Consider the following 15,236-nt stretch of genomic DNA (forward strand, 5'->3'; position numbering starts at 1 on the left):
AAATGCAAAAATACGTTTATAATTATAAAATATAGCACGTACCTCCTTCCATCTATTGGCTTTCCATGAAGGGCATCTGGCAGATCTACAAGCTTTGTGTGTTCGAGGTTTCTGTAGATGACTGCAATATTTTTCTTCTAATTTCCCTTGGAATTGGTCAATGCAAAGCACCTCACGGTACTTTAAACCTTTACCACAAGAAGCTGAGCACTAGAAAATAAACACAAATACACTTAATTTTATCTTGACTAATTTATCTTCAACATGTACAAAACGAAGAATCAAAACATCATTGCTTTGATGTTTTCATTAAGATATACTTTTGATTTTTCTAATTAGAATTTATAATCTGTCCATCTGCCCTGGACCATCAATGGACGTTGATACCATAAGGTATCTATTAATTCCATAAAAAGTACTGACTGACTACAGTATACCAGGCATTCTTCTGGCACATAAATGTTTTAGATCTTTTAAGGGTAAAGACTATCTGCAGCTAACTCCTGTTATCACACATGATGATTTAATTTTAATTTTGTATAGTTACCACCTATTCTATTTTTAACCCCATGTTTCCCACACCGCAAAGTATACTTTGGATGATAAAAAAAAAAAAAAGGCAATGATTTCTCAATGCAGGGATGGAGAAAGGAGAAAAATCATTTTTTTTAGTGCAATTCAGTTCAGCTTTGTTTTTTGCATTAGTCTGGGAAAATATCTCTGTACCATCAACCCACCAATATACTCAGTTAAAAAAATATAAAATCTATGTAAAGATATGAGTGAAATAATAATTTGACTTCATTTTTCAGCCCGTTGCCATTTAAAGAGTGAGGTCAGGGCAATGTAGTGGAAGAGCCTGGGCTTTGGTATTGAACACCAGGTCTGCCTCTTACTACTTGCGCAACTCCAGGCAAATTTCATCACCTGTCCAAGACTCCATTTCCTCACTTACAAAAATGGAGATAACAACACCAGTATTACAGGTTTATTATGAAAATGAGATCAAGAATATGAAAGGTCTAATCCAGTCCTGTTACATGTGGTGCATCCTCAATAAATATTAGCTTCCTCTTCTGTTGTCCTTTATACAGTCTCAGAACATCAGCAATTTTCAGCATGATATATGTACCAGGGAAAACTTAAGCAAAGATATGGATTCCAGACAACTCCTCTCATACCTCTGAGACAGCTGTTCACATATGGTTTCATTTAGAAACATATACTGAGTTCAGAGAGCATTAGATAATATATTATGCATTTTATCTATCAGTTCAAAGACTGTTAGACTAATACAAACTATTAGATGATTAAAATATTTTAAATTAAAAAATAGTTGGGGGATAATTTATCTTTTTATATTATCTACAATACTATATTTCATTTGTGTAGGCAATTAATTTAATACAGTGCCTTGACTATTAAGACTTATTACCATATCCAAAATGTTCTCTTTAACACAGCCTTACATGTCACTTAGAACATACTTAATTCTGTGAAAATCTCTAAGGGATCTTTGTAACTTGTAGTAAGTATGCATTCTTTCCTATTGACCTTCTCTTTTGGATCTATCTATATGTCTACTCTTCCTGACTTGGGTACTTCTCAGTTTCTTGTCTTCACTGTCTATTTTTCAAATATATGGCATGTTTTACACCAAAACATCACATATTATTGATTATCAAACATATACCATCAAGTAGTACATATACATGTTCACACATGGAAAAAAATGTTTTTCTTCTTAGATATATATTATTTTTTTCTAACCTTTAGGCTCCTTAGAACAGAAGAAAGCTCATTACTCCCCTGTTAGCCTCTTTTAAAAAGTAAGCATTACTGTGGATATTTAAGATCAACACAGTTGTTCTTATGGAAGATGTAAAAATATTTAGTATCTTATTCATTCTATGAATATTATTGAGTTTCTACCATATACCAAGAGTTGCAGACAGATTCATTAAACATCTCTTGCTTTTGCCCTTGATTTATTCTCAAAGTGCTTATAATCTAAATGACACATACTACTGATTAGATGAATACCAAACTAGATCTTAGATAATATTAAACCCAATAAAAATCAAGAAAAAACACAAGACATAAACACCATTAAAATAATACAATAAAAATTATGAATTTAAGGAATTCTGAAAAGTAGCCACTCCTTTCTGGGCAGTTGGTAAGTACTCAAGGAGAAGGTGACTTTTAAACTCAGTTTTGAAGAAGTAGACTTGTTGATGGAAAAGATGGATGGTCATAAATTTGTTTAATATCCTTATCTGGACATTGCCCACGTGCCTATTTTGTAAAATTCTCAGGGTTCTAACAGTGCCAAGAATCCAAGCATCACACAGTAAGTATGCAGTAAATTATTGATATTTCTGATAAGAATGACCAATTCATTTACAAAATTATGTAATATAGAAGGGGATACTGAATATCCTCCTTTAGAATTCAGCAATATATTTCCTCTATGAGCAATATCTATGAGTGGAATGTAACTCACACATTGTAGCACTGTATCAAAGTCAAGATTATTCTTCACAAGACTGAAGAGTGTCTCCTACTCTAACTCAAGATCTTCTTTCTCTTATTATTCTAATCTTTAACCAAGACTATTATTAAACATAATTGTAAACATTTTTTTGCTCAAAAACTGACAATGGCTCTCTATTATCTTTAATAGTAAATAAAAACTTATATTCTTGTTTTCTTGATCCACTAAATTTCAGTCAACATACCTTTCTGACCTTACATTCTGTTACTTTTCAACATGCAGCATTGCTCTACTTAGGCATATATTGTGTTCACTCAACAAGAATGCTTAATTCATGTTATTTCCTTTTACCTCAACTAATCACTTCCCCTGGTGTTTTCCAAATGTGACTTATCCTTAAAGCTCTAAGTCAGCACCATGTCTAAGGTAAATACATATCAATCTTTCACTTCTCTGAATTTTTCTGAGTCTCACTCTGTTTTTTAGCACTTCATCATTTTCTACTTTTGTCACATGCTTTATCTACCCAGACTTCTGGAGGTCAAGGACCTTTTAGAGATTACCCACATCACCCACAAAATGGCAGGTACAATAAATATTGGCTGATTAATTGATGTTGATCCTTGGTGTAAGCATTTCTTATTTGTTTTTGTTAAAATCTAAAGTAATTTATTAAAACATTTTAAATTCCTTGAAATGTATTTATTGGTTTATAAACACAAAGTTTCTCTAAGACAAAAAGTACAAAATCAAGGAATTGCAAAATAAATTATGCTTGGTCATACATTTAAAGTAGAGCTTTTTTTCCTCAAGTTTTGAAGAGGAGTAAATACATTATTTTATCACGTCCGATGAATTCCATGTGAGGGTTTAAGTAAAAGAGAACATGTTATGCAAAGAATAATGTTTTAGTTGGCATGAGGTAGTCATGAAGTAAATAACTAGTGAAATGCTACCTTCTTTTTCTCAAACCACAGTACGTTCTGAGTTGTAAAGATACCACAAACAATTCTTTTCTCTGGCACTCCAGCAATTTTTGTTTGTTTTGTTTTGTTTTGTCTCTATTTTATATTCCTGATACGATCCTACTGCCTTAAGATTTTATTAACACTGTATATTTTCCAGCATTCTTGTCAAAAGAGCTCTTAAAAATCATCCTTGTTGTCCTTAGTTGACAGAGTCTTAAATTTTGAGATATAGTTTCATGAGTACCATGGAATAGTAGATATAGGATACAATCTACTTCAGAAGTAGCACAAGTAACCTGTAAATACAAGTAACCTGAACTGACGATTCCTATAAATTAGGTAAAGACAAATGTCTATGTAAGGAAAAGAAAACATTTAAAACAAATGTAGAATTTGCAAGCCCTAAAAATGCAATAGAATCTCCAGAATTGTGCAGGTTGGAGGCACTTTCAATTCCAAGATGGAATTTTGGAATTAATCATTCTAATATGATTAGCTTTGGAACGAGTTTATTCAAGTTTTTAAAGTTATACGTAATTCCAGAATAGGATTACTTTTGATATTCGAGGTGTGGATTATTTTGTTTGTTAAAAATATCACAGAATAGTGAATCAATTGACAATTTGTGAAAGATGTGGATTCTAGACACTTCAATTGTTAAACAAAATAGGGCAATGAAGTTTATTTAGCTCCAGTTCTAGGAAATGGAAAACATCACCATCGGGTGCATGAAAAGATGCTCAACATCACTAATCATCAGGGAAATGCAAGTCAAAACCACAATGAGATATCACCTCACACCTGTTAGGATTACCATCATCAAAAAAATGAGATAATTAATGCCAGTGATGATGTGGAGAAAGGGAATCCTTGCGCACTGCTGGTGAGATTGTAAACTGTTACAACCACTATGGAAAATAGTACAGAGGATCCTCAAAAAATTAAAAATAGAACTACCATATGAGCCAGTCATTTCTTGAGAATTTATCCAAAGGAAATGAAAACACAAACTTGAAAAGATATCGGCACCCCTACGTTCATAGCAGCATTACTTTCAAAAGGCAAGACACGGAAACAACCTAGGTCCATCAATTGATAAATGGATAAAGAAGCTGTGGTATACATATATACCATGGAATATTATTCTGCCATAAAACTGTAGAAAATCCTGCTATTTGCAACAACATAGATGGGCGATGGGGGCATCATGCTAAGTGAAATAAGTCAGAGAAAGAGAAATACCGTATGATCTCACTTATATGTGGAGTCTTCAATAAAAAACAACTCAGAGATCACATCTGTGGTTACCAGAGGTGGGGGGAGGTGAGGGAGAACTGGAGAAAGGTGATCAAAGGTACAAACTTCAGAAGTACTAGGGATGTAATGGGTAGCATGATGACTATAGTTAACACTGTCATAATATATACAGGAAATTGAGAGTAAATTCTAAGAGATCACAAGGAATTTTTTTGCCTTTTTTATTATATCTATATGAGATGGATGCTAACCAAACTTATGCCAATGATCATTTCATAATATAAGTCAAACCATTATGCTGTAGACCTTAAACTTACACAGCGATTACATCTCAATAAAACTGGAAAAAAATTAGATGAAGTGAATTTTTTCTTTATTTCTAGATATCACGTCATCTGTCAGTTACCTGCTGAAAATGTAAAAACTCACAGCCATATGGCTGGGTGTCATAGTTATCCAATTGCTCACTGTATGTCAGGTACTTGCTAATTTCCTCAGACAGACAAGGAAAACCTACTACCAGGTGACAAAATTGTTCACACAACCTTTTTGTTTTAGAAGAGCTAAACACACAGGAATGAAATCATACCCATTACAAATCTAAATCCAAATACGCTTTATTACAAACCAGAAATCATTCCCATTAAGTGCAACTGAAGAAGCATCAAATTATAATGTACAAAATGGAGTGGTTTTGATTTAAACGCAATTAGAGCTAAAATATAATCAGGTATTGGAGTGTCTCTTGAAATAATTTGAGAGAATTTGTTGTGTTTTCCTTAGCCTTAAGTGACAATTCCAAAACAATCAATGAATTTCTCAATATAGGGACATGTATTATTTATCTTTATTTTGATCTTTTTCAAAACTGGACTATGTTATGCTTCTGTAATAAAGTTAAAATTTTTAATGGAAATTTTGACCATAGCTATTGTGCAAGAGAATTTTTTTAATGTTTTGGTGATTATATGTTAAATGTCTTTATAACATTATCACAAAACAAGATTTATTTATGAAATGATATAATAAGGAAATGATAGTTTCAGATCAAGACAGACCATAAATTAGATATTTTGTGGAATAAAACACTTGTGTGTGTGCATTCATGCATGTATGTTTTATCTATTCTTTTTGATTTTTAAGAAGCCTGTAATATTCTCTAAATAAAGAGGCTGCATCTGTACCCCAGAAACAGCATGGTTTTTGAAATCCTCAGCAAGCCAGTAACACCCACATATCTAAGAGCCCAATTACAGTAAAATCTTAGATATGAGTTTTATATAATTACTCAGTAATAAGGGGCATTCCCCACATTGGTGGAACACTATTTTCAATTGAGCTCTCCTCAGTTATTATATAAAGAAGTAAAACATTAACATGGTTAGAATAAATAGCCAGAATATGCTAGAATAGGGTATTCCTGTGTTTAAACAAAAAATGACAAAATACGCATATTAAGAGTAGGATGTCAACTCTGCAAAATAGTACTGCTACTGTTCCTTTAATTCAATGCATATGTGCACTAAAAAGTAAGATACTAAATCTATCAACAGGGACCCTATTCATAGTATTTCCTGAAAGGTTATACTTAGAGTTAAATGGAGTTTGAAAATTCTTTTTAACCTGTTACATTCTTTGACTACGCAGCTTTAATAAACCAAGACAGCATTTGGTCTTAAAAATAATCACTACTGAAATAGTTCATATTCTATTGCATTGCCTCTAATTGAAAATTTGCAATTTCAGATATTTAACATTTTTTAAAGTCAGATTCATTTGCAAAAATGTTTTGAGTCCCAACTGAAAGGGAAAAGAAATATATTATTAACATAATAGCAAACTTTCTTTACATTCACATCATTGTGCTAATTATAACATTTTAATTTCTATTTCATGTTCTAAAATGTTACTTCTAGGGGTGCCTGGGTGGTACAGCGGTGAGTGTCTGCCTTCGGCTCAGGGCGTGATCCCGGCATTATGGTATCGAGCCCCACATCAGGCTCCTCCGCTATGAGCCTGCTTCTTCCTCTCCCACTCCCCCTGCTTGTGTTCCCTCTCTCACTGGCTGTCTCTGTCTCTGTCGAATAAATAAATAAAATCTTTAAAAATAAATAAATAAATAAAATGTTACTTCTAAATATATATGTATATTGTATAAATGTATATATTAATGTACACAATTTACAGTTCTAAGCTAATATGATTACCTCATGTGTAATTAATTTGGCTAACTCAATTGGAAGTACTAAAGATAATTTATTATAATTGTTAATATTTTCTAAATTATGACTTTGGAAAAGTTTTGTGATTATTTTCACTTTCAAATATAAAACCTGAAGTAAAGTTGCAATAATTAAGGCAAGTACGTTAGAGAAATTTTTACTTATCATATAGTATTTTCTACACATAAAATATTAGAAAATTAGAATGAAAAATCACCTCAGTGAAAGATAACTAAAATACTCAATTATTGGATTAGTTTTCTTCAATAATAAGATGAACAATCACTACAAACAGGTCAAAGTTAAACTCAGGTTTATTTTGCTATATGAAATAGTAAATGTAATTCTAATTCAAAATATAAACACTGTAGCAAAAGAAATAGGAAGAACTATCATTAGTTTAAGTATTATAATTTATTCTTTTAGCTTTCTTGTAGTTTGTATGTACTCTAAAGGGATAAGGAACATTTCAGACTGTTCCATAAAATCTGTTTAGCAAGTGGAACTCATCTAAAGAGTTCCTGTTTAGAGTTTTTATTGACTCATTGAGTAACATAAATCTTTGCAATTATATGGTAACAGGAAAAAATGTTATTGTCAATAAGAAAATAATAGAAATCTTGACTAATTTCAATAACTCTTTTGGGGCCATTATTGTAAGTTTACTTTTTCTTAATGTCTTTATACAAATCACAACTGGGATGTTACTTTTGTAAGACCACATGGCACATTCCATGATGAAAACCCCACTCTTGTCCCCTGGGAGCCTACATCCAGAATCACGAGCATCTGCCTCCCTGGATGGAACAAAGTAGAAAACTATTCAGTGTGGGTAGACCAAAAAAAAAAAAAAAAAAGTAAAAAGATCAGAAAAATAACTAAAGCATACCTTTAAAGAAATATGGACTTTTAAGGCATTGCTATGGTAACATTTACAAAATTCTTAAAATCAAGTGCCTGCAGAATAGCAGGATTTACCATTTCAAGTTTCTACAAATGTTTTTGTGTTAGCTGTGGGAGTTAACAGAAATAAAGCCAAGTAGTTTGTTTTCAAGTAGGGTTATAAAGGTCTGAAAAGGAATATGTACAGAGAATTCTCAGATGAGAAGTAAAAAATGAGATCTATGAATGCTTGATAAGACAAAGTCAGAGTTGAAATTAAAAGAACAATATCCATTGAACGTATTTGTCTATTTATCATATGTAATAATAGTTGTGATGCAAGAATATTTTAGGGATTAATTTCAATGAATTTAAGCTAATTTCAAAATTATCCTAATTAGATTAAAAATGAATTCTTTATGTCAAATTTCAGGTGGGGTTTCATGGTTTTTACAATTGCAAGTAGACAACAGAATAAAAGGGCATGGGATTTGGAATCAGACACCTACATTTGAATCTCCATTGTCAATAGTTGATCAACCTTGGGCTAGATGCTTAACCTTACTGACCTTCAGTTATCTCACCAGAGAGTGGAATAATACCTACCTTAGGGTAGTTGTGAGATTAAAGGGTAACATATGAATAACCTAAAACAGTGCTTGACGCAATTCTTTAAATGCATATTAACCTTCCATTCCCCTTTTTCTTCCTTTCCTAATCCTGAGGAAATATAAAATGGTGAAAATACAATCAATGACATGGATTTCTCTCTGAAACACATGAATGGAACATAGGGATTTTTCAAGGTTCATACAGATTTCATTCAATGGTGAGATAGGAGGGTAATCACTTCAGTGGAATTCCAGCAAGAGCCTATCTTGTTCTCCCTAAAAAAACAAAACAACAACAACAACAAAAAACACCTCTGCTTACCTAGATACTGAAAAACACATCAGATACACCTTAAATTATAGTCACAGTGGGCATAAGGAAGAGAAACTGGAAGGGAAGGCAAATAGACATCTGGTTTAAAAAATTAACCAGTTACAGTTAAAAATGGTGGAGTGACCATATGTATGCATTTCCCCTTCATTAATTTTTTTCACTGCACAGAGTGTATCAAATAGATTTCAATAACTTTGGAAGATCTAAAGAGAATAAAAGGAATGAAGAAGACCGATATGAAGGAAGACAAACTTGCACCTGCAGAGCCACGAGGCTCAGCAATGGATGCAAGGAGGGGTGCTGCTACTCTTCCACTCCTCATTTGCCAGACCAGAGGCTCCTTCCCTGCAGAAATTAAATGTGTGCGTGGGGGAGCTTTTGAATTGGGAAAACTGAAGGAAAAATAGTGGAATTCTACACATTGAACTCTTGACCCTTACTTAGTTTCTCTGCCCATATTATTCTTGCTCACGGACAGGGCATTAGAGGGTCCTTCTTCAAGAAACTGGGTCTCCAAAAGAACAGACCTTCAAGTATTGACTTACAGGGAAAATCAGTTACCAAACTCTACCCAAATGCAGAGTTTCCAATCAATTTTCTAGTGCCTGTTTTTTAAATAATAATGAGCTACAGAAAATCATCAACTTTTAAAGAAAATCTTCAGTAGGAAAAGCAGAAAACCATTCCCACCATCACCTTAAAGAAAGGGTATGAAGGTTAAAGAGATAATCAAGAATCACCCCTCCAAAAGCTATAATTAATATAAGAGAGTAGATATTGTTTGATGAAACAAGAATAGGATATTATGACCTCAAGACAACCAGAATGCAAGAAAAATCTTCTGATACTTAAAAACATAACTAAAATAACTCAGGAGATGGTTTAGATATTGACAGTTTTCCACTGGGTAAAACCAAATGATAAAGATAGGAGAATATAAAGAGAATTAAAGGATCAATCCAAGAATCCCAATATCCAACTAGAACATCCTCAGTAAAGAAAACCATTGCATAGAAATTGTTAAAAAAAAAAAAAATTCTGAACACAAGTCTCCTTAATGAAAGGTCCTATAAAGTGACTAGCAAACTGAATTTTAAACACACAAAGTTGCCTCATCATGTGATATTAGAATAACAGGGATAAAGATATCAAAAGCTTCAGCAGCATAGAGAGAGAGATAAAGGCACATTGAACAGATCAGAATTCAGAATCACCAGAGTTCTCAATAAATAGGTCAGAATGCTGGAAGATAATGTCTAAAAATTCTAAGGAAACTTTTTTATTTCCCTCATGTGGAATTTAAGAAACAAAGAAAAAAGATAAAAAGGCAAAGGAAAAAACAAAAACAAAAACAAAACCCCACACCAGACTTTTAAATATACAGAACAAAATGGTGGTTGCCAGAGGGGAAGTGAGTGGGAGATGGGTGAAAGAGACAAAGGGGATTAAGAGGTACTAACTTCCAATTACAAAATAAACAAGTCACAGAGAAGTATAGCACACTAATTTAAAAAGATGTATGCACCCCTATGTTTACTGAAGCATTATTTACAATAGCCAAGATATGGAAGCAATCCAAGTGTCCATCCACAGATGAATGGATAAAGATGTTGTGTATATATACAATGGAATGTTACTCAGCTATAAAAATGAATGAGATCTTGCAATTGCAGCAACATGGATGAACCCAGAGGGTGTAATGCTAAGTGCAATAAGTCAGACAGAAAGACAAATACCATATGATTTCACTCATATGTGGAATTTATGAACAAAGAAAAAGCAGACAAAAAACACTCAAATACAGAGAATTGGTGGTTGCCAGAGGGGCAGTGGGAAGGGAGATGAGTGAAATAGATAAAAAGGATTAAGAGTACATTTATTGTTATGAGCACTCAGTAATGTATGGAATTATTGAATTATATTGCATACCAGAAATTAATATAACACTGTATGCTAATTATACTTCAATAAAAAATATAGAAAAAAATTTAGGGAAATTATTCTCAAACTAGAATTCTATAACTATTCAAATTATTAATCAAACACAAGGATTGATTAAAGACCTTTTCAGGTTTGCAAGGTGGAAAAATGTTATCTCCTGTTTTTCTTTTTTTAGGAAGATGTGTTAACGTGTTTGAGAGAGGAAATTTTAAAAAGAAATATCTGATGCAAGAAAATGTCATCAAAGTTGAAGATGAGTAAAAAGACTTTCACAGGATGAGAGAATGGTACAACAAGGTTAAGTTCATCCAGGCCAGGTCAGAGAAGGAAGATTTTGGAGGAGGGTGTCTGTCTACAAGGTGTCTAGGAAAGAGGAAATACCTGGGCATTTAAGAAAAAATGTTCATGGAGATTTTACATACCTGTTCAGGCACTCGAGAAAAACACTAGTGGTTGGACATTTAAAAAACTAAGCAATTTTTAAAAACAAAGCTATTAACTCCAGGAAAATTAAAGAGTTGTATAAAAAGGAGCAGTGCATAACAGTACAGACACTGCATAAGGAGCACTATTAACTGAAATTTATTTGAAAGATAGGATTAGTGGCCCATATAAGAGAGTTATAATCTCAGCCTCTAATAAATGAAGCCAATAGGTAATTTGTTTGATGCAACAAGAAATAGCAGAAAAAGCCTATTAATTGGAAATATGGAGGCAAATACCAGAAAACAGAATTTAAAGATTATTTCTGGGGTAGGAAAGACTGCAACAGGAGATAGCTTTTTCTTTATCAACATTTTAGCACCATCTCTTAACTATGTACAGGTGTCACATCAATAAGACTATTCGAAAACTATAATCAATGATACTGGGTTCACTAATGAAGATTAAGGTCAAACTGGAGAGTTGTCTATAGAAGTACGTTCTAGAGCCCTAGGCTCACCCTGTCATGGAGGAGGCTATTAGCTACTTTATGAACACAAGTAAAGTATGCTTCCTGATTTACCTGTGACATGAAGTTGAGAGAACTTATTTTAAGATTTTTTTTTTATTTGTTTGACAGAGAGAGAGAGACAGCCAGCGAGAGAGGGAACACAAGCAGGGGGAGTGGGAGAAGCAGGCTTCCAGCAGAGGAGCCTTATGTGGGGCTCGATCCCAGAACACTGGATCACGCCCTGAGCCGAAGGCAAACGCTTAATGACTGCGCTACCCAGGTGCCCCTGAGAGAACTTATTTTAAAGTCACATATGAGATTTAAATAAAAACTTGAAACTAAGAAAAAAAAGTCAGCCATGAGAATTAAAAAGTAAATGAATTGAGGATAGAATAAAAATAAATATACTAGAAATCAAACTTCTATACCCTGGCTTAAAAATATTATCTACTGCTAAGGATAAATAAAATGATTAATGACAGTATCACATACAGGTTTATACTGATGTAAGATCAGTATAAGAAAAACTGGGCGACTACTAAAAACAAATTTGATGCAATATTGAATATACTGGGTGCAACCAAGGGTTGCAATATTCTTTACAGCTAGAGCATTTTGCTAACAAATGAAATTCTAAATGTCACATTTTGAGAGTAATAACAAAGAAGATTGGATGGTTAGAGTTAACATAGATATATTTAACCAGGAACACAGAAGAACAGCTGTCTTCAAATATTTGTCCTGTGGAAGATGAATTTAATACATTCTTACTTCAGTGTGCAGAATGAGAATTACAGGTGAATCTTTCATACATATCGGTTTCAGCTCAAAAGGAAGAACAACCATATAGTTTTCCTGAAAAGAAGTGGGCTATGTTGTGTCGTGGTATGTTTTCCAATTTTAGAAAGACATGGAAATTACGCATACTTCAATTGCGAAAACTGAATTTATGCTTTGTGTAGGATATGAAAATTGAAATTCCCTCCCAATTTTAAAGATGGGATACTAAAAAAAAAAGAAAAGAAAGAAAAGAAAAGAAAAAGAAAAAAAAAAACCACCACGGTGTTTTTCAAGTATTTTAAGAATCACAATTTAACTCTTTAGATATGTATTTAATGGGTTGACTTTAAAAAATTCAATTGTTTGTTCAAATGAAAAAATGCAATTTTTTTTTTAAGAGAGAGCAAGCTTGGGGGTGGGGAGAGGGGGAGAGAGAATCTTAAGAAGATTCCATGCTCAGCATGGAGCCTGGCATGGGGCTCAATCTCACAATACTGAGATCATGACCAAAGTCCAAATCAAGAGTCAGATGCTCAACTGAGCCACCCAGGTGCCCTGAGAAAATGCAAATTTCTGCATACCTGGATTATGGGGGCATCTCTGGCAGAAGAATAGGTCATTCCTTAGTTCTTAAGAATTATCAAATAAATCTCATGGTTTTATATATTGCCCCTCTTTTATTAACATCGGTTACCTGAATGAAATCCTGAAGTTATTACCACACTTCAAAATTTTAGTTTCTGAGAAAATAGGCTTCCAAAAAGAATCTGCCTTTTTTTTAATAACCACAAGCTAAAATTTTTCCAACTAATTTCTCTTTTAAAAAGATCTCTAGGGTTTTCCTAAGCATTAAAAAATATGTAAAAAATATTTCCCAATATGTGAGATTTACTCACAAGTTTTCTCCGTGTTTTGACTTACAAACTATAAAATATTCTCATAGTTCGCGTGACAAATTTGAAGACAATACTGAATTTCATAAAATGCAAAAAAATCTCCAAAGTTCTCAATAAAAACCCGAATCTTAAATAACCTCTACCATATCTAAATAAACGGATTATCTTAACAAAATTGGATATTAGGATGATTTTCATGTAGAAATTATGTGGCAGCAAAAGTAGCTAGTCTTTCTACCAAAATACACCCACACATTAGATGTTGAGGAACTAGAATTCTAAACTTAAGAACAGAAAGCAGATTTATGTTTACTGAACAAGTAAATGCCATGTAGAAAAAAAAAACATGAGAAAATATATACAAAGATCTTTTAAATATGCAATCTGTTTTATATGAATGAGATAGAGTTGAATTTTGTTTTACAAAAATAACACAGAGAGGAAATCTTCATGTAACAGAGCTCCTTCTTCAAAATTTTTGTTGTTGTTCTGATACTATGGGGTGCCCTGTGGATCAACAGAGGTAAGAGCCTCCTTCTGGTTTCATCTAAAATTCAGATCCTGCCAATTTCAACAAAGAAATGCTGGCATGGAGAAAGGAGCCCCCATGAGCTACTGTTTTTGAGCCTGGTCCCTAACACTGAAGAAATGCTCAAGAGTGAGGAAGGAGCCATGCCTGATTAACTTCCATACTACTAGATGTGTAAGTCCTCCAAAAGCCCAGATGGAAGAATGGGGACTCTCTCTGGTGTCAGAATAGGGAGTCATTTTTTATTAATGTGGCATTTTTATAATGTGACTTTTATTCTTTCATTCTCCTAAAAATATAGTACATTACCATTTACAGAGCATAATTTGCATTTTAATTCTTACATTGTATCTAATGGTATCCCAAACAGAATGTTTAATTATTAATCATAGAAAATGCTTTCTATGGGTTTATGATAGACAAAATCTACTATGGAAAAAACTTCCATAAATATATGTTTATACCTTAAAAAAAATTACAAGCTAGTAAGAGAAATGATTCTGCTGTGGGCAAGCCTTCTTCTGAAAATTTTAATGACAGCACCAAAGTTATTTTCCACAGAAATCTAACTGCTTGATACAATATTTCCATTATTTATATTTTGGAAGTAGTTTAGAGTGTTTGCTATTAAATAAGATCCCATAAAAATGAACATTTGTCTCAAAAATAAATTATGACAATCATCTCTACTTCTTGTGATGAGTACTGGGTGTTAATAAGTGATGAATCACTAAATTCTACACCTGAAACTAATATTACATTGTATACTAACTGGAATTTAAATAAAAATTTGGAAAGGAAAAAATAAAAACATTTATAGCCAAGAAACAAAAGGCATTTATATACGGCCAACTTTTTAGCCTTCTGTAAAATTCTTACCTGTGACTCAAATTTTTATCTGATAAAATATTTTTAATTTATAATTCCCAAAGGCTTTTTCATATTTACTTTACATAATTACTAGTTATTGTTAATAAAATGCATTTATATTTCAAATCTTCATATGAAGAGCCAATTAAAATCAATTATTTGTCTTAAGATAATTTCAATTTGCTTCAATATTATTTAATTTTTTCATTGCTTTTTCTCATACTTGGTTCTTTCATACTCAGTCATTAAAATCTTTTCCAGATAGTAATAGCAGTCCATCTGTCAGTATATTGAACAGTAAGTTGTAAGATATATAAAATGTATGCTTTAAAAACAATAAAACAAATATCCACCTTCCAAGTCAAGACACAGGATATTATGCCCAAAACCTTCCATGTCCCTCTCACAATGGCATTCTTCCCCCCTTTTTCAGGGACTACTGCAACCCCTAATTTTTATTAATTATATCCTTCCTTTTCTACATAGTTTTAAAATTATGCTGTATCTGTAAGGTT

The 15,236-nt window shown here is 32.7% G+C and overlaps 1 protein-coding gene across 1 annotated transcript in view; it reads right to left on the reverse strand.

Annotated features, from left to right (window-relative positions):
* ADAMTS20 (ADAM metallopeptidase with thrombospondin type 1 motif 20) overlaps positions 1–15,236 on the reverse strand; it is a 167,558-nt gene that overhangs the window by 40,985 nt on the left and 111,337 nt on the right. The window contains exon 29 of the mRNA XM_008704712.2: positions 43–210. Within this exon, the coding sequence (XP_008702934.2) occupies positions 43–210 (168 nt within the window). The remainder of the gene's footprint in view (positions 1–42; positions 211–15,236) is intronic.

The sequence above is a fragment of the Ursus maritimus genome, unplaced genomic scaffold (genome assembly GCF_017311325.1).
Source record: "Ursus maritimus isolate PB19 unplaced genomic scaffold, ASM1731132v1 scaffold_26, whole genome shotgun sequence".
NCBI lineage: Eukaryota > Metazoa > Chordata > Mammalia > Carnivora > Ursidae > Ursus > Ursus maritimus.